Raw genomic sequence first — 25054 nt, 5'->3', positions numbered from 1 at the left:
ATATCCAAAAATCATCTTATACAAGTTTTATTGATTGCAAAATTTACCGAAAGTATTTCAACATTGTGAGCAAAATATACATTCTTATCCAAATTGATACATCTGGAATGACCTCGGACCTTAGACCAGTAACCTTAAATCATATAAATCTAATTAATGATACCTGTTAATCATTACATCCATGTTTAACTTAATACTCATAGATAATTTCATTTATTATATTTTTCTAACCTAATCTCTTTTGAATTTTCTTAATTTTTACCCCCAATTGACCACATACCTTCAAATGGAGAACTGAAATTCATTTATCAATCTTTCTGAAACTTGATGGTCATTATGAATATTTTTTAAAGATAGGTGCTTGCTAAATTAGGCCTAGCTTCAAAAATCAAATCTTAGTATTGGTTAAGTTTCGAGAAATGATATCACAACATGGTCAAAGTGCAAAGTCCTAAATGACCATTGACCTTGAGCATGTTACTTCTAACTCATGCAAAATGGTATGTGATACTTTATTACCCATACTCTCTCTTAGCTATGATGATCTTTCAAAACTTAAGCTTGTCTTTTACATGGTCAAAGTTCAGTGACCTTTGACCTTTTTGACGTAACCTGAAACACATGCTGAAGTAAAAGCATGTATGACGCACTGGTTTATCATTTCCCTTACAGCAAAGTATGTTCAGGTCGCTTATTTTGGAACACCTAATTTGGACTTTAATGTGAATTACAATCTGGAAATACCTAGTACACGATAGAAAATATAATGAAAATGATTTTCTTTCTTGAATTAAGTTGTTGATTTTGATACAAATAGATTCCTTGACCTGATGAAATGCGGTTTCGGTGTCAAAATCATGATTCTAGGATACTCGGAAGCCGAGATATTGTCGAAAACCTTGTTTTTTGGTGGCCATTTTTAAATTCCAAGATGGCGGCCACATAGGTCACGGTGCAAATGGAAACATTGTCATTCTGAATCCTTATACTATTACCTTTTCAAAAATATATCGTTTTAAATTTCTCCAAAAAAATCCGGCGAAAGCTAAAAAAAAATTAACGAGGTGAACCTGACTAATTGCATGGCAAAAGGGTAAATCTACAAGATGTACATTATTCGCAAATTGAAATGAAGATTGAGTTCTTGCCCCATTTAAACAGATAGTAAAAGTATCTAATTAAGTAAGATTTATTAAAATGTGATTAAACCCATTATTTCATGTGATTTTTTTTATATTCGGCACGTTATTTTACGAAGATATTACACACTTCTCATCGGTAATACGAATATGGTAAGATGGTACATCTACGCATACACCGTACGGGTTTTGCAATACGGTATAAGAGTATATTCTACACATACATCATAATGGCCCTGGTGGTAATATCGTGAATGTAGGATTAAACCATGATGTATGAGACGGAAAGGGAAGTGGACGAAACGGCTGTAGTCGAATCAGTAATTTATTTATAAAATTGATTCACGAATTCTTCTCATATGATTCATAATTTGTAGATCATTAAGCTATACCTTTCATGCCAGGGGGGTCCGCGCTTCGTGGTAATCAAAAATAGCCCCAGTCGCGGCATATAACGCAATAGTCTCCAATCTATTTTGCCCTTTTAGAGAAAGTAATTCAACCCATTGAACAAGTTCCCTACCATCATGACCAAACTACATTTCAAACTACAATATGGTCGAAAATTATCCCTTATAGGTCTTTAACCTCCTTGAATTAGGGAGGAAACCGTTTCTTATGTTCCTTCATTGGTTTTGAATTGATGGTACATAGCAGCAACTTGATTCTCGTAAACCGGATCGAGTGGTTCTAGCGGTAGAGATCTATCTTCTGGGGTCTCGGGTAAAGTCTTTGAGTTGGTAGCCATCTCCTGATATACCCTGTCTCCGTCACGTCTGGCTAGCAGCTCTATGTATGGATCAGGTACATTACCTTCAATCTCCAAAGTTAGTCCTTTGCGTCTATATTTACAAAGGGAAATGTATTATTTTATATAAATTGGATATCAAAGCTACGGAGCTGTTACAAAGAACAAATTTTTCCATTACTATACATTGATTGGTGGTGATTTTTTTACCTGATTGCTAAGAAAGCATGAATGCTTGTAAGCAAGCAACCAGAGGACCGACGGCTTAAGGTCACCTCCGAAGGACCTGGTACTGAGGATTAATGCCTTACCAAAGGGCACTAGCGCACCAAGTGGGAATCGAACCCGGGTCACCGGAATACGAGTCACCCACTCTACCGACTGAGCTATCGCGCCTCCTTTTGAATATAACTGCTGACATTTTCGTTGTCATTACGCTCTTCATTTTCTTTGTGACAATGTCGAAAGGGGTTCCATTGGCAGATTATTGCAATTACCAGAAGAACCCATATCCATATAGGTGGTGATTTCATGAGATCTTTGGTTCATTTATATTAGGGGGACGAAGAATAGTCCTAAATGAAATAAGCGACCAAAAATACACAATTTGACTTAAACCATCAAGTACATAATTATGCTTGATCAGAGAATATACTATAGAAGCATGCGGTTGAGAACAAACCGCAATTTTCCCGTTTTCATGATTAATTATTACTTCAAATCTGAGTGATTAAGCGATGGTAAAACAAGACTGGATTCAGATATAAAAAAAGGAATATTGTAAATATCTTACAGAAGATGGAGAAAATGTATATCATATTCTCCATCAAAAAATGTTTTATACATAAAAAAATATATACAAAGAAACAAGGTTATTACAAATATCTTTGGTAGAAGGATCACAAAAAAGCACATAAATGGCTCTTTGGATATGATCCTCACAAATATACATAACAGAAACTGGATTGAAGTAAAGATATATCAAAATGGAAATATGATTACAAGATTCAGAAATATATAAACAAAATAAGGGAATATAGAAGACCAGAAAATACATTTTGCGGATCATTCAATTTGATGACAAAGATATTGCCTGCGTATTCTTTGAAATGAGATATTGTTCTATTCTTAAGGAAGACGGGGAGGTGTTTCCATAGAAGTGAGCCATTATTCAGAATAAACAATTGTTAATGGAATATATGATTAAATGGAAGGTGGATATTATGAGCTTTTCTAGTAATGTAGTATACTTATACAATCATTCATAATAAATTAATTATTAAAAACTTCAGGAAACATACTATTTTCTAATTGAACATAAACGTAACAGTTTTCAGAGATATTAACTCATCGATAGATACTTAAAGATAGATGTGAAGGGTGGGTTATTAATCGGAGAACAAGTTTCTGAAATTGTACAATCCTTACAATATTTTTTATCAAAAAACAAAAGATCCAATAATAAGATAGTATTATTAAATCCCAGCAGTCATTGTAGTTGTATTAAACTTTTCCTGGTACGCTTGTTATATATAAGTAGAATTGTAAGAGCAATCACATTCATTTATTTTGTTGCTTCCTCTTTAAGGATATTCATAGCATAGAATGATTACGAATACTCCAGAATGTGTCAGTTAAGCTTTATAAGGCACTAAATTTAATGAGATAGAGTAATCTTTGTTATTTCTGGAATGTACAGAGATAGACAATAGAGCCTGCCTGCAGAGAAAGTGACAATAGGATTAGCTATGTTGTTCACATTGTTAATTTCACTGAGGTCATTCGAGAGTCTTCTAGAAGTGGACTATTCTAGAAAGAAGGATAATGTTCTTTTTGTAGACAATACTTGAAGCTTCCAGAATAGTGAATATTTATATATATAAGCTGGCAGTTTCTTCAAGGACATCATGATATCAGATCAGAACTCAGAGTTTCACATCAGACTTTATGTCAGAGCATAGTTTATTTCCAATTCGAATACAACATTTACATTCTGTGGAATTATTTGCACGCCATCAATGAAATGTTTGCAGTTACTTTGGGAGATGAATTCTCATTTCTCGTCGAGATCATCAACCTGTTTTAATCAACGCTTTTCAACCCATGGATTGCTGAAATTGACTGTTAATCATCAGCATCCTCTTCACAGACATTTCAACTCGTTACAGGGACTCTTGATATTGATTGTGCTTCAAGATCAGTTTCATCATCGCCATCATTGTGAACTTCAATTATAGGAATCTTCGCCAACCAACCAATTTCATCTGAATTTAATACAGGACTATCATAACTTTGGATTGCACATCTAACTTTTCAAGAGATGTAAGATCATTGTGTATTTTTGTTTTGTTTAGTGTATAACTGATTAATTTCATGTAAGAAAAAAAGGAAATAAAATTTAAAATTAATAAAATTTTCATTGTTTTCTTGCAGTATCGTAACACGCTTGATTGTCAACCTATAAAATTATAGTTTGGGACGAACTCAAAATTGGAATGAGAAAATATTGGCTTCTAAATAAGATTCGAATTCTTTCAATCTAAAATTCGTATTGTTATTGTATTACCATCTTAACGAATTATGGTTTTATTATTGCACAATTATGTTGAAGACATCATTGCTGGATCAAGTTATCCATGCTGAAATAAACTGAGCGATTAAAATCAAACGGCGTGTTTCTATAAAGAATCGTTACAAACGGTGTCTCTTTTTCGGAATAGAAAAACCGTATCGCCCTGAAACCAATCTTTGTCTACAGAGCGAATTTATTCGATTAACTCATATTTCGCGTCATCGCGTCTGTTTCAAAAGCGAAGTTTTCCGGAATCCTGGCTACTGACGCGGGTAATACCGTTTAACGAGTCTCTGTAGAAACACGCCGTTTGTTTCAGTTTTCAAAAGTTGTGCTAAATCAAACTGCTTAGCTCAATGTCCAATATTTCATAGTACAAATGTATAATTACCTCCGCCGAATAAGGACGATCGTAACAATAGTAACAACCACGGCATACAGCAACAGAATTACCACCACGATGATAAGAAAAAATCGCTCTCCTGGAAAAAGGAACACGGAGATGTCATAACAGTTACTACACATGTACCAAATGAAACAATTTAAATTAATTCGATTCAAATAAATTTCTTTATTACTTTGCCCATGACATACAGTAGTACTAGGGAATTAGACTTGGTCGTACATTTTAACATTAGGCCTACATGTTAAATGGGCATTATACACTTTCTTTATGTTAAAAGTCATCATTTAAAATTTAAATAATGTTTCAAATGTTAAATCCATGTCCACAAATGTAACTTCATCTGTTATACATTCATACATTATTTCTCGTTTAGACTATCGTTTAGACTATCATAGCTTGAAGATCTTATCATTGCCATAATTGCAATGATAAGATCTTCAAGCTTCAGAGAGCGCAAAATGTCGTCGCCCGAATACTTAGTAAACCTTCTTAATATATAACGCCTGTTTTTTTAAGAACTTCAATGTTTGCCTGTAGTGGAGAGAATAAAATTCAAGATTTTGTTTGCTTACATGGAAAATTGTTAATGGTTGTTCTCCTCATTATTTTAACGATCTTATCTCGGAATATGTACTCTCTAGAAATATAAGATCTTCAGGGATCGGTTTGTTGACAACTCGTAGAATCAAATGCTCATTTTGTGTAAAGGCTTTTGTTCATAGTGCTCCAGCTTTGTGGAATAGACTCTTCAACAATACGCAATGTAAAGTCTATATAAAGCTATGCAAAGCCAACTTGAAGACAACTATTCTCATCATATTTCAAATAACAGCCCCCCCCCCCCCCTTCTATGTAATAATTCTCTCTGCGCCTCTGAATATGAAACTAGATTGAAGGCGCACTCTAAATGCTTTATATTATCATCATCATCATCATTATTATTATTATTATTATTATCATTATTATTATTATTAAATATTGAATATACTTCTGTTGAAGAATACAAGAGCACTGCCCTGTTGTTTACCTTTTAATGGATAAAAGGAACATATTACTTTTGAGATGACACTAGCAGCTCATTCATTTCATACACTTCATGATGATTGTGGATACTGTACGACGAAAATGTTATCAAATAAAGTGTAATGCATCACTTTACTCAGGGCCTAGTTTCATTTATTTCATATAGTCTATGGTTTCTTCGATTTTACTCTTTTTATTCATATTCATTGAACATAGTTTCCAGGTCGTATCACTCCTTTTAATTTAATGGTCTCATTATTTGTCAGAGAAATTCCCAACAGTCCACACCCATCATGGCGTTTTTATCATGATCTTTCTCAGAAGACTGCCTTTTAGTATAAGGTTAGATTCATGAATTCTTACCTTGGACATACATGTACTGTACTTCTGATGTCTGATTGCATTTGTTAATTAAAGACAATGTTGATTTTTCGGGAGAGAAAGTCGAATATCCATTCGTATCATCATTCTCTGTAGGGTTGGTTTGATTGATAGAGCCCGGTGACATTTGTTGTGTACTAGTTGTCTCGACTGAGAGCGTTGAAACCGAAAAGGTATAGGAAAGAAAGAAAGAGAGAGAGAAAGGAAAATATAGAAAGAAAGAAAATGGTTTCAACAGAACCAACACTTATCGATATCAATTTTAGTTCAATGAATATGAGCTGGACCTGGCCTTTAAATCATTAAACCATCTTGCCCATTAAAACCTTGGTCACATTTTCTCTACGGCGGCCGTACGGCGAGTCGAAAACAGCCGTTTGAACATTTTTTGTACCAACTACATATAGGTGGTTTGAATCAAAATTAATAAAACGGCTGTTTTCGACTCGCCGTACGGTCGCCGTAGAGCAAATGTGACCAAGGTATAACTCTTTGCCCGCTTTGTATGACAAGCCAGAGTAACTTACATCTAGGGATTGACAAATGAAAAAAAGAAGACAGATGGGTTATATCGCCATTTCTGGCTGCTGAACAGAAATCCACCAACCGATTTGACTCACGACGCAGTTTTAGATTGGCTCCCGCCATTTTGGGGGAAATTGGCGGGAAGATGGCTCCAGATGCGTACTATATAAATGTACAGAGTTTTTGCATTTGTATTCTCTCTTTGTTTTCTATAAGATGTGGAGATTTTACATTCAAAAGGGACTAAATCACTTCTTCCTAAGTCGTCTTAATTTTTTTTTTTTACCATTTCACCAAAATCTATATTTCCATTCGGGAAGTTAAATGACAATTCAAACATCATGCAGATGTATTATATTTCATGGATAATTCAACAATGGCCACTAGATGGCGTTTCCACATGCTGAACGTGAGGTCCAAAAATATCATTGGAATATAAAATATAAATTGATTGCGTGATTGCTTCTTTTATTCATTTAGGCAAGTAAAGCTATAGCAAAAAGACCAATATATGGCCCTGTCTGACATGTACGATGAAAGTTTCACTTACAGACGTTTGCATTTGCAGCATCAGTGGTTGTAGTTGTTGATACAGGAACCGCAGAAGATGTAGTGCCAGGGGGTTGGGTGGCTGACGCAACTGACGTGATCTCATCCATTCCTTGGTTGGTTGCTACAGGTGTTGTAGCAGTTGATGCTGTGGACGGTGTGGTTACAACTGAGGGATCAGCTGTTGCTGTCGCAGTGATATGAGATGCAGGTATTGTGGCCATAGTAGTTGAAGGAATCGGGGTCGTTGTTGTAGAAGGAGGTTCTGTATGATGATGGTGGTGATTGCGGTAAAATGATTACGAATGCACTTTATGTGTGTTTATATTAAAGGGGGTGAACTGTGTGTGGTCTCTCATTTACTATGTGTTATAAATGCAAAGTCTTAAATATCTAAGTATAATCTACTCATACTACATAAAATAAATTGACCTATAATTGTATTTGTATAGATAATCTAAAAAGTTTTGAGAGGAAAAGTGATTGTTTTGCTACTTGGTAACATTATTATTGCGGTATAAATGTATTGAATAGTTAATTAGCATGTTATCAATCAAGTGGGTCTATATTACTAGACTACACTAGCATTATGGGTCAGGAAACTGGCCAGGTATGAGTAGTTGAGCACTCGAGATGGCGCTATTGGTTCGTATCTGTTTTAAAAGTCAAGTATACCCTAATGAAAGCGATTCAAATAGAACAGAGAAAATTAAAAAAATAACTAAACTGGATCATGCTGAATTAGATTTTGACGGTTGTCTTTGTTTGATTTTAAAGAGCATGCATTTGCATGACAAGACACGAATAGTATGCATGTAAGAGAGATAAACCATCTATTTCCAATTATAGTGTATTATGAATCATACCATGATATATTTGATCAATCTGCTGCTATTAAGCCCCAACAATTACCAAAATATGGCATCTCCAAATCGTTAATGTATAGTGTTAAAAAATGTCTTACATCATCGGACTAGAAATGTAATATTGCTCCCTTTGCTCGTTTTAAGTATAGCTACGACAAAAATATAACGTACCGGCAGAGGTGATAAGGTACCCCGATGCCCCAGGTGAGTTCGCAGCCCTCATCAACGTCGCAGTTATAGTTGTTGGTGTGGTTGATAACCCGGACAGCACAGTGTCACCTGGTTCTGTAGGGTTAAATGTCATACCTCCAACCTCCACAGTCAGTGTGTCTCCTGGGGCGAGGTCTAGAGCAAGGACCTGAATCAGGATCCCTCCCGATGATGCAGTCACATTGATTCTGGAGACGAGGTTGGCTGGTTGAGATGAACTAGATATGACGTAATCACCGGGAAACCATAGCGATGCTAGGTAGTCATCTCCAATAGATACTGGAAAGAATAAGGAATGGAATCAAAGAAATAACCATCAAATACGACTATTTTATCTTGTTCATTATCGTTATCACATTCATACAACGTGTTGGTTAAGGAATCATCCATTCTCGATGATCCGATGATAATAATTAGGTAAATGTAAAAGAACAAAATACTTTGAAGTTGTGTATCAGGTCCTTAAAAAAACAATGAATTTACTCTATGTATTTTATTGAGCCATTATAATTTTGTATAAGTATATGTATTTCATTGAAAGAATTTAAACACACACACACACCAACGCGCACCAACACATTATTTGTTCCTGCTGCAGCTATATGTAATGCATTATTAGATTCCTAGTAGAATGGGCAGGATAACAAGTTCTCCAAGTTCGTCTAATGCACAACATTTTATAATAAAGAATCATGTAATTTAATTAGATGCCACAAAAGATAATCATCAAATAAAATGTACGGAATTAAACGAAATTGACGGAAGCTTCCGATGGAAAACTTCAGGCTGTTACTTTGCTAATAATCAGATTTAGCTAAGAGATTTATAATGTTTAATTTTATATTTTTTTTTATTGTCTATTGATTAGAATCGACATAAGGATTTTCGTCGATGAAAATGATTTGATATTTGTTTATGATTATTTGATTATGTCACATTTTAACCACTGTGATGCTGTATGGGGTATTTGCGGATGAGTCAATCAAACTGTTTTTCAACATCCTCAAATTATAGGATGCCATAATAATACACGTCCACTGCATTCAGCTGCCAAAGAAAATCTTATTATATTAAAGTGGGTAGCACTGCAAGAAAACAGAAGAGCAAATATTGATATCATGATGTCTAAGATAATGACCGGACAGGCCACCGAGATACCAAACTGATATTTTTTTCATTTTATTGGTGCATACCGAATGTATATTCTGTATGATTTCTGTATAATTTTATTTATGCTTTTGATTATGATTATGATTCCAGAAGTTTCAAAAACTTGGGGGAATGATAATTTGCTTTTGCATGTCCCACTTTGTGGAATAGCCTTCCTGAAGACATAAACAAATGTACCTCTGTCGAAACTTTCAAAAATCTTCTAAAAACTTTTTTTTCTAACTCTTAGCTCTTTATGCGCCTTGAGCACTCTACAGAGTGGATTTGGCGCTTTATAAGCCACATTATTATTATTATTATTATATAAACTTTAATTATTTTGTATAAAATGAACCTAGTTTTATGTATAACCTGGTACATGTTATGATTATCATGTTTTCGATTTTACTGAATGTATTTAAGTTGGGTTTCTTTTACTTGCTATGTTCATCTATGACACAACCCCAATGCAATTCGACTCCGCATCTGTTGTGTTTTTACCGTTTGAAAATAAAATGTTGTATCTATCCATCTATCTGGATTGAATACCCAACAAATTATTGTATTCATTTATAATTTAATTAATTAATTAAGGACATGATGAATTAATTCCGCTTAATTTCAAACTGCTTTGTGCCTTTGTTGTTGTTGTTTTGACGATGGTGTTGTATTTATTGTTCTTTTTTGTTTAATGATCATGAAAATGGAAACATTAATATACGTGACATATTGATAGTCATAAGGGCATACAACCCCAAAAATCGACAACCAAGAGAACAAAAAGGAGACAGTATAAAGAAAATGGTGAGGTATTTTGCCCCATGCGCCCTTCCTTGCCCCTTTGAAAGTTTTACTTACCAGAATAGGTGGATACAAATTCACTATTAGTCTCGTCATCACCACAAAGCTGAGCAGAATTACCCGGACAGGGCATTTTACACATGGTGTTATCAACAGACTGGGCAGGTTGTTGGATCTGATCACCACAGGCACATGTTGTTCCATATAGACCAGCAAACAGAGAATCCCTTGAACAGTGTTCTAAACATGTTTCAATCGTGTTTAACTGAAAAGAAATTGCTGTTGTTGATAAAAGTGCATCTTCGAAACGGTAACATCCTTGGTAATTCGGTGCAATCCCAACGTTTAGACCTAGAAAGAAAAAGGCGAGATATTCTTTCATATTTCTTTTAAGATCAGTCTTGCAAGTAACTTAATATCTAATATACAAATTTCTTATTGTTTTCACGGTCCGTGGCTGTGATATGAAGGATTTGTTTGTTATTGGCCATGTTCCAATCGTATTCCTTTTTATCAATTTTGTATTTTAATACATTATTTTAACCACTGCAATTTTAGAAGGATTGGTAAAAATAAACAACCTTTTGGTGAATCTGTGCACGATATCACCCCCACAAAAAAAATCTTCAAAGTTAACCAAATCATTGGTTTAGTCTTAAAATCTTAAAATTGATTTTGATTATTATCATCATCATCAGATTCGTTATGTTGGCCAATCTTTTTAAGAATACAGGGTAGCCAACTCGACAAGAAAAAAATGGCTTCGTCTAGATTTCATAAGTTCCTAAGTATCACATCAAAAAATGTTATCCATTGTCTTCACCCTCGTCTTAATCTTTATTTTGTACAAAAGCAAAATATCTTATTGAAATTTGAACTACGAAAATAATAGGATTGGTAATACTTAAGTTAATCTAGAAAATAAACTAGAAGACAACTCTTTTATGGAGTGCCAACTCTCCGGGAACTAAATAATATATTTACCATACATTAACAAGTTTTACCAGAAATTAAGTTTGATATGAGATAAGAAATTGACGATTATACAGTGAATGGATTCTTTGTTACTTTATCTTTTTAATGAATTATGAATATTAAACCGAACATTATTTAAATAGTATCAGTGATGAGAATGTAATTTCATTATAACTATCATTCTTCTTTCATCTCTATACTTGGAAGACCTACCTGAGCATCTAACACCCACATCTCTACTATGAGGGCATGCTGAAGCCTGTCCCCACTGGTCACTGGTAACACAATCGTTAAGACTTTCATCTGAAGATTCGCATTGGACATTCATTAACCAGACAGTCTGTGTGAACGGACCTTGCCCGAATCTTGGGATATTCGTTCCCAAGGAAATTTGGAAACCTACATCGTATGAGAAATTTGGAGGAAAAAAACTCATGTTAAACAAGAGGTCACTGCATGTCTTTATGTAATTTCTCAAAAAACTATTTAAGGCTCATAGTACATTTCGCGTGTTCGGAAGAGATATAACTCACGAAACATTTCGTTTCAGGGTGCAATAAGCCATTATGTGCTGAAAATCTCAAAAACTTACCCCCGTCAGTAAATGTGAATTTGAATAACACAGAACAATGAACAGTAAAAAAAAAAATAGGGAAACTGTTCTTCCTATATTTTGTGTTAATTTCCCTTACTCTTTTAAAGGGGGGTACTCTAGAAGAACGTTTAACATGATTTGATCAGAAGAGTAACTGAGTCAAACAAAAGGCTGAAAATGTCATAAAAATTGTGTTAAAATTACGTTACGGCATCAAGTTTTGCATTATTTCGGTAAAACAGTATTATGCATGTCTTCATGAATATGCAATGTCAGATTATCATATCCCCAGTTATTGTTTGTATTTTATGAAATGATATTCAATTCTGTAATTCATTTTGATACTTTACCCATCGTCGTGATTGCAGAAACAGGTTCCATACAAACCTAATTGTTTGCAGATAACATTAGCATCCGTGCTATCCCATCCGATGTCACATATCGTCCCCCAAACACCATTATAATATACTTCTATTCTTCCTTCTAGAGAAGAGCTGCCATCAACCAGTCTCACGTCACCTACATAAAAAAATGTTTGCATTTATAGCACCAATTCAAAAGTATTTTTTTATAAAATTGCTGAATATACTTCCACACCACTGGACGTTGTTCTTTGTTACTATCCTCCAAAAGACAATGATTAGTTAAATGTCCTGAATATGTTGGTGTTTCCGCATCATCCTCAAAAACCTGCTTTCACGACTAATCTATACATTGCTCTCTCCCTCTACATGTACAGCGCGTCCCCCAAAAATGTCCCTCTGATGTGCGGCTAAATTACTTCAAAAAATAAAGATTATTCTCAATAGAATGTATAAAACTAGGAAGCACATCTCATGTTCTAACTTCTATAAAAATTTCATTGGCCTCGCTTCAATATAACTTTTTGAAAGAAAAAATTCATATGGTTTTTTTTTGTTAGTTCCTTTAGCATGTTTAGCAAAGGGCGATTAACTTGTGGATTCCCCCTTTTTAGCTTATTTTACTCATCCATCATTCACATATTCTTTCAAGTTGGTGCACTGATTCCCCTTATCAATCATCAAACTTATCAATCATCTTGTCCTTCTAAGCATGCTCAAGTTTATGTTTTGATGAGCCTGGATATGATTAGGGAAATGTTCCTGCTCAGATCCTGGACATGCTGGATGTATGGATATATAGTCCAGTCATTTTAGCCCAAATTTTGACCAAACTTGGAACAAATTGCAACATAATTTTTTTCACCACAATGCATTTCTGTAAGGTCCCTAGTACAACATACTAGAAGTCCCAAGCTATCCGAATAGGGGAAAGGCATCTAATTTGCATAAATCCAAGATTGCTGCCAAATTAAATTGATATGCCTTATCCTTAAAAAGTTTTTTGCACAGATGTTAAAATCTAGAAATGAATACGCAATTCACGATGATTAAGATATTATATATCGGTTGCAATCGTTTTCGGGACTGTCCGGTTAATATTTTTCGAAAAATGTGAGGATTTATGCCTAAATTTCCGTGTTTTCTGTCAAAAATTTGCATGTGCGTTGATATCTTTCTGTTTTATCATTAGCATAAACAATTAATGCAAAATATCAGCATTCGACAAGAAAGGGGATATATCAACGAGAAAATTGATATGTTTCATAACAGTATTAATGTCTTAACTTGCTTAGATTAAGGGCAAATACATCCGAATGTCTTACTCGATATTGCAATAATATGACACCAAAAAAAAACATCCGCGTGTTAGTCACACTTTTGATATCAACTACAACGCGATCGCTGGCATGCCTTTAAAGAAATAACAATAGATTAAATCGGTCTTGCCTCGCCTTTGTTGGTGTGACTAACACGCATAAATACAAGCGTGCGTATAGCGATAGAAAGATGTATATTACTTAAATTGGTATGTGGGCAAAGGGCTTTTTCTACATATCAAAGCCACTTTTATGTTTATGAAGTCTCTTGGAAAAGTTAGAGGATATTTGCTCTGCATGCTGCATGCAATTACGTTCAAGAACATTAAAACATATATTATAGTCCCCTTATTCGTAGATAAATATTAAAATATCGTGCTTTTTGAGCCCCCAATGTGACAAAGTGGTGTTTTGCTACAGAGAAAAACAACTTTTATTGTCTTGAAATCACTTGGAGGCAAAAGAGTAGGTTTTTTTCTATCAGTTACATATAAAGAAGCGATGGCACAGCAAATTCTACCCCCTCAGCGGTCTGCCGAAGTCACCAACCCCTTTTTGTATTTTGCCAATTTCTTGGAAAATCCGCTATTTTTAGCCCCTTGGTGCAAAAGGCGTTTCTCTTTTGTGCAATAAACCACTTTTATTGTTTTGTAAGCACTTGGGGATGAAAAAATAGATTTTCCTCTATCAGCTAAATAATTATAAAGAAGTGATGGCACAGCAAAGCCTATCCCCTACGGGGTTTGCTAAACTCACTCACCCCTTTTCCATACTTTTTGCCAATTTATGGGAAAAAATATATAAATCCAGAGCCCTCATTGAGGCAAAAAGATGTTTCTGCTATAGTGTAAGCCACTTTTATTGTTTTAAAACCACTTGGAAACGAAAGGGTAGACTTTCCTCTATCTGCTTCGTATAAAGAAGTGTTGGCATATCAAAGCCTACATCCTTCAGGGGGCTGCCGAAAACACCAACTCCTTTTGCGTATTTTGCCCATTTCTTGGAAATTCGTCATTTTGGAGCCCCATTGAGGTAAAAGGCGTTTCCCCCTTTGCAGTAGACCGATTTTATTGTTTTTAATCACTCGGAGATAACAAAACTAGATTTCTCTCTATCAGCTACATGCAAAGAAGTGCTGACACAGCAAGCCCTACCTCTAAGGGGTTTGCCGAAGTCACCCACCCCTCTTCCATATTTTGCCTATTTATGGTAAAAATCTACCAATTCGGAGCCCTCATTGATGCAAAAATGCTTTTCTGATAGCAAACCACTTTCATTGTTTCGTAACCATTTGAAGATAAAAAAGTAGATTTTCCTCTATCAGCTACATAATAAAGAGTGCTGGCCCAGCAAAGCCTACCACCTCAGGGGTTCCCGAAGTCTCCCCACCCTTTTTGCCTATTTTCCCTCCTTATTAATTTATAATTTATGGGAAAAATCTGCCAATTTGGAGCCCATATTGAGGCAAAACGTTGTTTTTGCTCTATAGCAAACCTCTTTCATTGTTTCTTAACCACTTGGATATGAAAAAAGGTATCAGCTACATAATAAAGAGAGCTGGCTCAGCAAAGCCTACCCCCTCAGGGGGACCCGAAGTCTCCCCACCCTTTTTGCCTATTTTCCCTCTTTATTAAAACAAAATCGCAGTTTTTGACCCCCCCCCCCCACCATTAAAGCAAAGGCATTTCTGCTATATGGTAAAGTCATTTTCATTATTTGAAACCACTTAAAGATGAATGGGTTTCGTCTATCAGCGCGGCGCATCGACCCCTTCCCTCTTCAGGGGCTCCAAATTGACAGATTTTCCCAGAAATTGGCAAATACGGAAAAGGGGTGAGTGACCTCGGTAGTATGATAGTAGTATAATAGGATGTAAAAGGTCTAATAGCTACATTTCATTTTTCTTTTGAACTCTGAGATCGAGCAGGCAGAAAATGTAATCATTTGGTGCACAACGTCATGTTACCAGCATATGATAGTTTCCGTGCCTAGACCCTTTCATGTTAAACAATTAATGCAGTCCATCATAATCGAAATTATGCATTTAATTTTAATAGTAGAGTTTTCTTGTAGTATAATTCTTTGCTTACTGATATTTAGGATATAGCTATACTTTGAGGAGGCGAATGTTTATAGTAGTATCGAATCCGGAATTGATATGATTTGCAATCGGGTCTGAGTACATAGCATACACTGGCGTCGACTGCTACGTGAACTAAATGAGCGAATATGACCAAAACTTACCATTATGTTTATGCAAATTAGAACACTTTCCCCTATTCGGATTTTCTGGGACTTTAAGTATGGTCTTCTATGGACCTCAAAAAAATGTTCTGCATTGGAATAAATTCTGTTGCAATTTGTGCCAAGTGAAAAGTTAGAATGACTGGACTAGTAGAAATGGGGGTTAACATGCCATAGACAATGCAGAAATGCATCAATGCTGCAAACTCGGAATGGGCTAAAATGCACCACCTTTACGTATTAAACGGAGTGTGCATTCAAAACCGCTGAAGCGCGACCAATGACATTTTCATTTAAGTTAGATCGTGAAATGAGCTTTCTACTCATGAACATTTATTTGAGAATCATACCACCTTTTAGAATTAATTCAGTCCTATGTCAGAAGGACATAGTTTTTGGGACGCGCTGTATGTCTCTCACTCTATCTCTGTGTCGGTATGTTTGTCAGATACAGCCTTTTAAGTGACTTGATATCCTTTTATAAAATTGTTTTACTCACTCATACGTGAATGTGGAACCACATGTATTATTTCAGGTGAAAGAGATTATAAGCTTTACAATGATAGGTCATTTTGTTTATTATATTTGTAATTAAGTTATGATAAATGAACGATAATTTTCGGGGCGGGATGGAGGGAGGTTGTGGGACGCACTATTCCAAAGGCGTGGCTCATAGAGTACGTATAACCCCCAAACGCCGTAAAAAGCTCTTTAACAAAAACAAAAATAAAACAAACTAAAACAAGGAAACAGTTTACCTGGCGACTGTCCGAATATTCCTGATCCTCTCGACGCTAGCAGCATGAATTGAGTCCAGAATAAAAGATGGAAATTCATGACGGATGATACATCAACATCCAATTACACATCCATTAAAGGTGTATCAGTTACATTCGTATTACAGACGAGACAAGCAAAGTTTAGAGTACCACCAAGGTACTGAGTGTATAGCTTCTTTTTATATTTTCTGATGTATATTACATTATTTCATGTTCTTCACTCCCAGAGCAAAGTTCACTTTAGTGCGAGATAAATATTTTGTCAAAGACAAAGCATTCATCCATTCAACCATTCAACCATGAAGAATGTAAGAATGTAAACGTCAGAGTAAATCTTGCCGGGGGGGGGGGTTCTGGGGGTTTCGCGTTCTGGAAACCCGCCGTTTGCTAACAGCCAAACAAGAAAAATTTGCGAAAATTGAAGAAGTGGAAAGGAAGAAAGAAGATAAAAGGGGGAAGAAAAGTGAATGAACAACAGACGGAGGATAATTTGAAGAAAAAAAAATCTCAAGAGATTATATCAATTAAGTTTGAAAAAACAATCACGCTCACGTTGCCTCGAGTGAGATTTAAAATAATAATAATACATTTGCACAAAAGGATGGCATGGGACTTAAAATATCCCGTTTTCAAGTCAATATGCCCAAATTAAACTGCTCGCCATTTGAGTTTCATTATTCTGGGAACGTGTTTGTTGTTGTTGTTTTTTGCAGGGGGTGCTTTAGTAAATATGACAAGCAAAAAAAATAAAAATAAAAAGTTATGCACAAAATGTTGGGAATTTTCTTTTAATTTCTCCAATTGGCACATCTACCAGAATTCTAGGATATGGAGAATATTACAATACCGCACCCCCTGTAAATATCTTGGGGGTGCTTCAGCACCCCCGCTTCCCAGGGCCATGAATGTGATTGAGGTGTGCCGCCTCAGATACACGGGATGCGACCGACCAGAAATGCTTCTTTCTCTCTCTTTTCAATTGAATGTATTGCTACAGGCACTACATGCTTGTTGGGTACTTATCACAAGGCTTGCTCACTTTACCATGGTTAACCTTTACTGCAAGAATGATTATAATTATGAAGTATTCGTATATCAAAAGAAAGGTAGGACACTTCTAACTAATCAAAAAAGATTTTCGTTTACAGGAAGGATATTTTTTTTATCCTTTTAAATATCTCTTAGCCAACAGCGAATAAACACCCTTGACTCATCATGAACCAAATATCGAATTATATCAGTTCTTCGTTTACAGTGATTATCGATGTTTACCAAAGGAAATCATTGGTTTAACATAAAGCATAATACCCAGTTCCCACTGCCATGATTCGCGCTAAGATTGAAACGGTGGTCTTAATCGTGGAGTAATCGTAATGATCGTATCAGAACGTATTATATCGTATCAGATCAGTCGAGGCAATCGTATTGATCGTATAAATTTTTTGAATGGCTAAAAAAATTCGCGATCAGGTACGAAAGGCCGGTCCTGATGTGTGTAAAGGATCGTAGGACAGTGGGGGCGAGGTATTAATATTGTCACTTTGGACTTTCAATGTTCAATAGCTAGGGTGTACTTTTAACACCTCAGGGTGTGGTCCTTAACACCAACCGTTTTTACAGTGTATTGTGTTGTCTGCCTGTTATCTACATCACTTGTAAACAAAAATGTTGAAATCTGTTTAAAAGAATTTAGCGATCAGACGACTTAGTCTTACCTCACACTCTTTTGATGCTTTGTCTTTAAAAGATCGGCCCCTAACAACACAACACACACACACCCTCGCACACACATACCAGTTACAAAGGGTTGAACAGTGATTTGGGCATGAAAGTGCTTTATTGGTTTTCTGATTTCATTATTGAATAAACCATTGTATTTTGTTAGAGTAAGAGATAACGTATCTTCCGTTCATCATGTTACGTCTGATACCTTTGTCTTTACATTATATTCTACAAAATGAAAATAACGTAGGATAATATAATTCATTTCAAATTTACAAGTACAAATTTATCATATAAATAGACATAGTTATATATTAATGCAAAATTTGATATAGAAATAGACAATAATATATTCGTACTATACATGTTCAATGAAAATAAGTTAACATTGCATAATACCGATTAAATTAGTATTCTTTTAATGTAAAAAACATAAGTTCCTTATCATTACATTTAGTCGGTGGTATACTGAGTGCGAATACGCTTGACCTAAAAAAAAAAAACGCTTACCATTACATTTTAACTTAATAAAGGAGCATTATCATGGAATGTACACATGCATCTTAAAGGAGAAATATATTGAAAATCGTAAAAATGGAGAATCATATATCAAATCAAAGGAGAAAATAAGGAGAACACGATGGTGTACATCATTTATCATGTAGACCGATGGAACTCAGTTAATTGATAGTTTAAAGTTCTCTCTCTGAATGCTTCAAACACGCAGAATTACGTCTGCGAAATTGGGGATTTTTTATGACGTCACTTTCTGTACGAGAGGCGTGATTGGCTCTCCCACGTGAAGCTCCACTTGCATGCAAAACCTGTTGCGAGGGTACGTTTTCTCCACATTGTCACTGAATACTTCGATCACGAAATGAAAGAAAACCCAGAATTTTATCTAGATTTGGATTTTCAAATTGATGATTTTGAAGATGAAGAGAATGATGATGAAGTGAACAACAAAGTGACGTAGTTGGGGGTAAATTGGGGGAATCGATGATGAGGAGTCGGACAATTCAACTTGCAACACGATCACATGCCGATTCGCTACCAACTCATGCAGCTGCTAAGTGCTAGCTACACCGCGCGTGCCAAATTGAATTCACGAAAATGACTTACCACACTGTCCAGACAGAGTCTCTTACTTCTGTGACTATGAAGAAGGAAAATAATGATAAAACTGTACTTACAAATAAGTGAATGTAATCCGAACCTGAAGGTTTTTATTTGATTTTTATCTCATTAATTTGACAAAATTACGAAACTCGGGGAATTATTTATCTATATAAAAATATAGTAACATCTCGTATAATTTTTAAATTACGATAAAACGTTTTTTGAAGGAAAACGTTGAGGTAAATTAAAATTAGATGTAAAAGATCCCCAACATGCGTAGCTTGATTGAGAGCTGTGCAACACGTGCATAGGTCTACTCTCTCAGCCAAGGCGAGCAAGCAATACGGCATGTTTGTGATTTTGATTACGATCACATATACGAGCTTTTAAAAGGTTTTATCATAATTTAAAAAAATAATACGAGATGTTACTATATTTTTATATAGATAAATAATTCCCCGAGTTTCGTAATTTTGTCAAATTAATGAGATAAAAATTACATCTAACAGAACGAGTGACAATCTATCCCAGCCACATGAAGTTTATCGTCGGTGCATATCGTCTGCTGCTATTCGTTGAGTTGCCTTCAGGTTCGGATTACATTCACTTGTTTGTAAGTACAGTTTTATCATTATTTTCCTTCTTCATAGTCACAGAGGTAAGAGACTCTGTCTGGACAGTGTGGTAATTCATTTTCATGAATTCAATTTGGCCCGCGCGGTGTAGCTAGCACTTAGCAGCTGCATGAGTTAGGTAGCGAATCGGCATGTGATCGTGTTGCAAGTTGAATTGTCCGACTCATCATCATCGGCGTAATTCCCCCAATTTACCTCCAACTACGTCACTTTGTTGTTCATTTCATCATCATTCTCTTCATCTTCAAAATCATCAATTTGAAAATCCAAATCTAGATAAAATTCTGGGTTTTCTTTCATTTCGTGATCGAAGTATTCAGTGACAGTGTGGAGAAAACGTACCCTCGCAACAGGTTTTGCATGCAAGTGGAGCTTCACGTGGGAGAGCCAATCACGCATCTCGTACAGAAAGTGACGTCATCAAATTCAAGTCAATTCAGAGACCGATGCGAGGCATATTTCGGAGAGGCATTTTGAGCGTTTTTTAATCGGCGATTTTCACCTTATGTATTATTTTCGTTATTTTTGAATGACCCACTGATAATCCCCACATCATTACCTTTCCATTGACATATAATAAGACCACATTCATAATCAATATAGTTCTCCTTTAAAAGTTATTTTTCGTGTGCAGTATTGTGTACCAAACATTGGGTTTTATTGATTCCTTTTATTTAAACGTCAATAGCCCGGGTTGCCACATTGAAATACATGTAGACCATAATGAGGACTGTAATGAAGGGGAAAAGGGAAGGGATGACCTTACACCCCCACTTTGGTTTTCTAGTGATAACAAAATACGAAGAAAGGAGAAAAAAATATCAGAAGAAAGAGCAGGCCTAGGTTGTAAGGAGATGGTTCCGTCATGAGATTACATTATACGCAATACTGCAATTTTTTGGGGGGTGGGTGGGTATTATCGACATTTATCTAGACTACCATTTGGCATGTTCCCGCCCCTTCACAGTAAAAATGTGGCAAGCCCGCTCAAAGTTGGGACAGTTAGTCATAATGCCTGCTGTTGATGAAGATCGCTAACCATAATGTGTTAATTCTTTATTAAACTCGAAGTAAATCGAACATGAGAGTCTCTCTTCATAAAGACATGAATATTATTATTCAAACGAGGGAAGGTTTCATGATTTTTACTACACTCTAAACAAAAACATTTGGTAAAAATGCTCCATGGGGGTAATGATGTGTCCAACCAACATTGGGCATTTCTTTTGGGCATTTCAGTGTGATGAACATTTTGCCCATTCTAAAGTAATTGCTGCTTATTTTTCAACCTTCCTAGACAATATGCTTCCCGCATTGAGTAAAATAATGCCCCAAATTGGTTGGACACATAATATATTTTTTACAGTGTAGTCATAGGACGGAATGAGGGTCGTTCGCCCGAAACAATTCAGATCCTTTCACTTATGAGTAGAGAACATCGTGATGAATACCGTTATGAAATAGCATTTACCCTTTTAAGACTAGGGGGCACTTAAATAATAGCCGCATAATGTAGAGCCGGTTGGACCCCGCACAAGGAGGACTACGTACCCGCCCTTAACAATATTTTATAGTTCATGATAAATTATACTAGTATAATCAAACCTTACATGTAATCATTTTCAATCTATCAAATAATACATTCTGAAAAAATTACAAATGTCATTAAACGTACACCAACTCGGTCCAATATATCTTACAAGGGTGCCTAGAAAGTCAATAATTTCCGAGAACATATTTTGCCACAGCAACACTAAAGAGACAGCTTTCGTGCTTCCGTCCACAGACTCATTCCTAAATCATTGCCCCCAAATTGGCCACATAGTAGATTTTGGAACAGTTATATCTGCCCAATGTATTGCCGAGGACAGAGGCGAATCCAGGATTTTCCAAAGGGGGGCACATTTTCCTTAGGATGATTTGACAACCCCCCCCCCCTCCCAAAAAAAAGGGGGTTTTACTAAAGGTTCTCCCCCACCTAGGAAAATTTGACAAGACAAACAAAAAAGAAGACTTGACGACAAGGACCAGGAGATCTATAGAATGGCCTACAAAATTGGACAAGAGATGGTCGTATATTTACCCTACTCACAACTACTGGCAATGATGGAAAGGAGATAGTAAAGCGGATCACAATCGTCCATGATTTGGAAATTATATGAAATTGCTTGTTATTTGAATCAGTGTCCGGTTACTGTTAAAAGGAATGTATTGATTTAAAGGTCGGGGAATAGTTCACAAGCTGGTGAAAAGAAAATTCAGAAGCTGATAATGACATGTACTCAAAACCACTGACAAGGAAGGAATGGAAGCTCATCACAAGCGTCCATGATTTCGAAAATGAGATTGCTGGTAATACTGGAAGTTAATTGTGTTTTTTACTCTTTTTACTGTTTTCCTAATTTATGTTCATTGTTGACACTTAAATTCATCACTGATATCCAGTGTTACAATTGTGTCATAATGTTTGAACGAAAATAATGTTTGTAAGTCGTGCAAGAACCAAGATCTAGTACAAAGTGAGGGTCAAATACCAGTTATTACGAAAATGTGCATATCTTGTCAACCAAATAGAATAACATTCTTTATATATATGTATATATACACTGTAAAAAAAAGTTTACCCAATATTTGGTAAAATGGGAACATGCATGTTTGTTGGGTAAAAAGATATTAAATATTTTGTAAATTTTACGCAATATTGCGTTAAAATTTACCCTTAAAACATGCATCTTGCCTAATATTTTGGGAAAATGTTACCCAGCAAACATGCATGTTCCCTTTCTACCCAATGTTGGGTAATTTTATATATATATATATATATATATATACAATCCTGGTCTTTTCTATTATTATAAATAATCGAGGATTTCCAGCCCCGACAGATGAAATACGTGATATAAATCATCTTTCATTAATAGATCAAAATCTAAAGAAAGTTCGTTTGTATAAACTTAGCCATGAGCTAGGACACTATGAACTGCCTTCTTTGATCACCTATATTCAAAAACACAAATCAAAAGGAAATTGATGGCTTTATTCCAAATTTATTCCAAGATATTCACGGATATTACTATAAAGATATTGGCGTTTGTAGATAGAAGTGGTCACAATGGAAACATTAAAAATAATAGAAATAAGTTTTGATTTGATATAAAATGTATTGTAGTGCAGCGATAAGAGAGTAATTGAATGTTAAATATCATACTCTGAGCAAAAGAAAATTGCCAATGTATTCTGGTATAAATGCCTGTCTCGCTGATGCCTGCAAACGTTATACAGGTTTACTTCGACGAAAGAAAAGACAATAATTATGAAACTATTTTCACTGCCTGCCTACGTTCCTTGAAACAAATGATCCCAAAGCATGTTAAAAACACGTTAGCCTCCGGTGAAATAAAAAAAAATTCTGCCAACAAATTTGTATGATATGACTTTGCCAATCATTTTAGCGCGTGTGGTGCTAGTCAAACAAGAAAACAGACAGTAGAAGCGGATTCTGCTGAAAAATGTTTTGAATGCACCGATTCTTCTGGAGACGACAAGAACACACACGAGTTTGCGTGTTCCTTTACAGGACCAACACTTGCCCAAGAAAGATATATGGTGTACCGTGAAACCTACTACACTAATACCTGGGTCACATTTGCTCTACGGCGGCCGTACGGCGAGTCGAAAACAGCCGTTTTATTAATTTTAATTCAAATCACCTATATGCAGCTGGTACAAAAATGTTTAAACGGCTGTTGTCGACTCGCCGTACGGTCGCCGTAGAGCAAATGTGACCGAGGTATAATGCACCGATTATAATGAAAGAGGTAGAAGCAATTTGGGTTTTTCCTCGCAATTACCGGGTAATGAATATTTTTCCTCTTTAGGAAAATTGCGTGCTATGCCAGGATATTCCGTATTGTTACTAAATACAGATACAAATTCTTGAATGTAAAAATAGAGGGCTACATTCATGTTCACAAGATATTGCTATGATCAGCGGTTGATGAAATGGAACAATTTATTGTTAACGAATAACCGTGTGTTAGCGCTAAAAAAATAAAATAATAAAAAAAAATCCGGAAGACTCCAGTTGGTTTTTAGAATCGCTAAACATAGATGACCAGTACAAACCTTGAATATTCCCCACTAATTTCCTTCATACATTTTCTGCAACATCTGGCACTTTGCAACTTATTTATTATTGTAGAAAACAAAAAATAAAAAAATAAAATATTCCCATGACCATGATGCCATCGACCTATACATCACCAATTTTTGTGCGATTGTTTGGTGATTTTACGTGATAATTGTATATTTCATAAATGCATTTGGGATCCACCCTCTTTAAAAGGGAGAGCGGCTTGAATCGATAGCAAGTTCAGTTCAATTTGTTGAAGCAATATCAAATAGAAAGCGAATAAACACGAATACGTGATAATTGAATAACGGTAAAGTGAAGTTGAAGCTTTTTATATTCGTGTATAATGTTTACACACATATTAATTTTTTTCAGAATTATCCCCACCTTTTCGGTGATACAGTAAAAACAGAAAGAGCTGAAGTCGTTTCTTTAAGAGCTGTTACAATAACTCTCTTCGGGTGCTGACCCTTCATCATAAATATAATTACAAATTATTATAATTTATCTTTTTTTATGATAATATAATGCGCATGTAGAGGCCTACATGTAATCATTCCATGGAATTCATACTCGCATTTGAATGGATGAAAAGTCACATCGGATGATGATGATAATGATGATGGTGATAACGCAACCCACAGTATCAGTGCAAGTCAGCCTCATTGATTTTTTTTTACTTTGCCCAGTTGATTCGCCAGCAAATAATTTCGGTTATTACCCATTTCCTGATAGGCCATTGTCTGAGCATGCTATATCAACGATCACGTCAAACTATTTTCGAGTTTGTCACGCATGAACAG

The 25054-nt window shown here is 35.5% G+C and overlaps 1 protein-coding gene across 1 annotated transcript; it reads right to left on the bottom strand.

Annotated features, from left to right (window-relative positions):
• Positions 1-787: 787 nt before the first annotated feature.
• LOC129280883 (mucin-2-like) lies at positions 788-16806 on the bottom strand. Its single transcript, XM_064112467.1, has 9 exons — positions 16623-16806; positions 12327-12458; positions 11558-11743; positions 10427-10720; positions 8381-8698; positions 7345-7608; positions 6252-6419; positions 4851-4941; positions 788-1981 (listed from the first exon to the last, which is right to left on the bottom strand). Exons 1-9 carry the CDS (start codon positions 16699-16701, stop codon positions 1756-1758), a joined length of 1758 nt encoding a protein of 585 aa, XP_063968537.1. The 5' UTR covers positions 16702-16806; the 3' UTR covers positions 788-1755.
• Positions 16807-25054: the final 8248 nt, after the last annotated feature.

The sequence above is a fragment of the Lytechinus pictus genome, chromosome 17 (genome assembly GCF_037042905.1).
Source record: "Lytechinus pictus isolate F3 Inbred chromosome 17, Lp3.0, whole genome shotgun sequence".
Classification (NCBI taxonomy): Eukaryota; Metazoa; Echinodermata; class Echinoidea; order Temnopleuroida; family Toxopneustidae; genus Lytechinus; species Lytechinus pictus.
This window is presented reverse-complemented; position numbering and strand designations above follow the sequence as displayed.

Excerpts from the sequence above, each read along its gene's own strand:
- LOC129280883 (XM_064112467.1), bottom strand. The coding sequence starts at position 16,701 with ATGAATTTCCATCTTTTATTCTGGACTCAATTCATGCTGCTAGCGTCG. Across the intron at positions 10,721-11,557 it reads TGTGGGTGTTAGATGCTCAG|GTCTAAACGTTGGGATTGCA; the intron begins GTAGGTCTTCCA and ends TTTTCTTTCTAG. Across the intron at positions 4,942-6,251 it reads ACAGTACATGTATGTCCAAG|GAGAGCGATTTTTTCTTATC; the intron begins GTAAGAATTCAT and ends TCCTTTTTCCAG.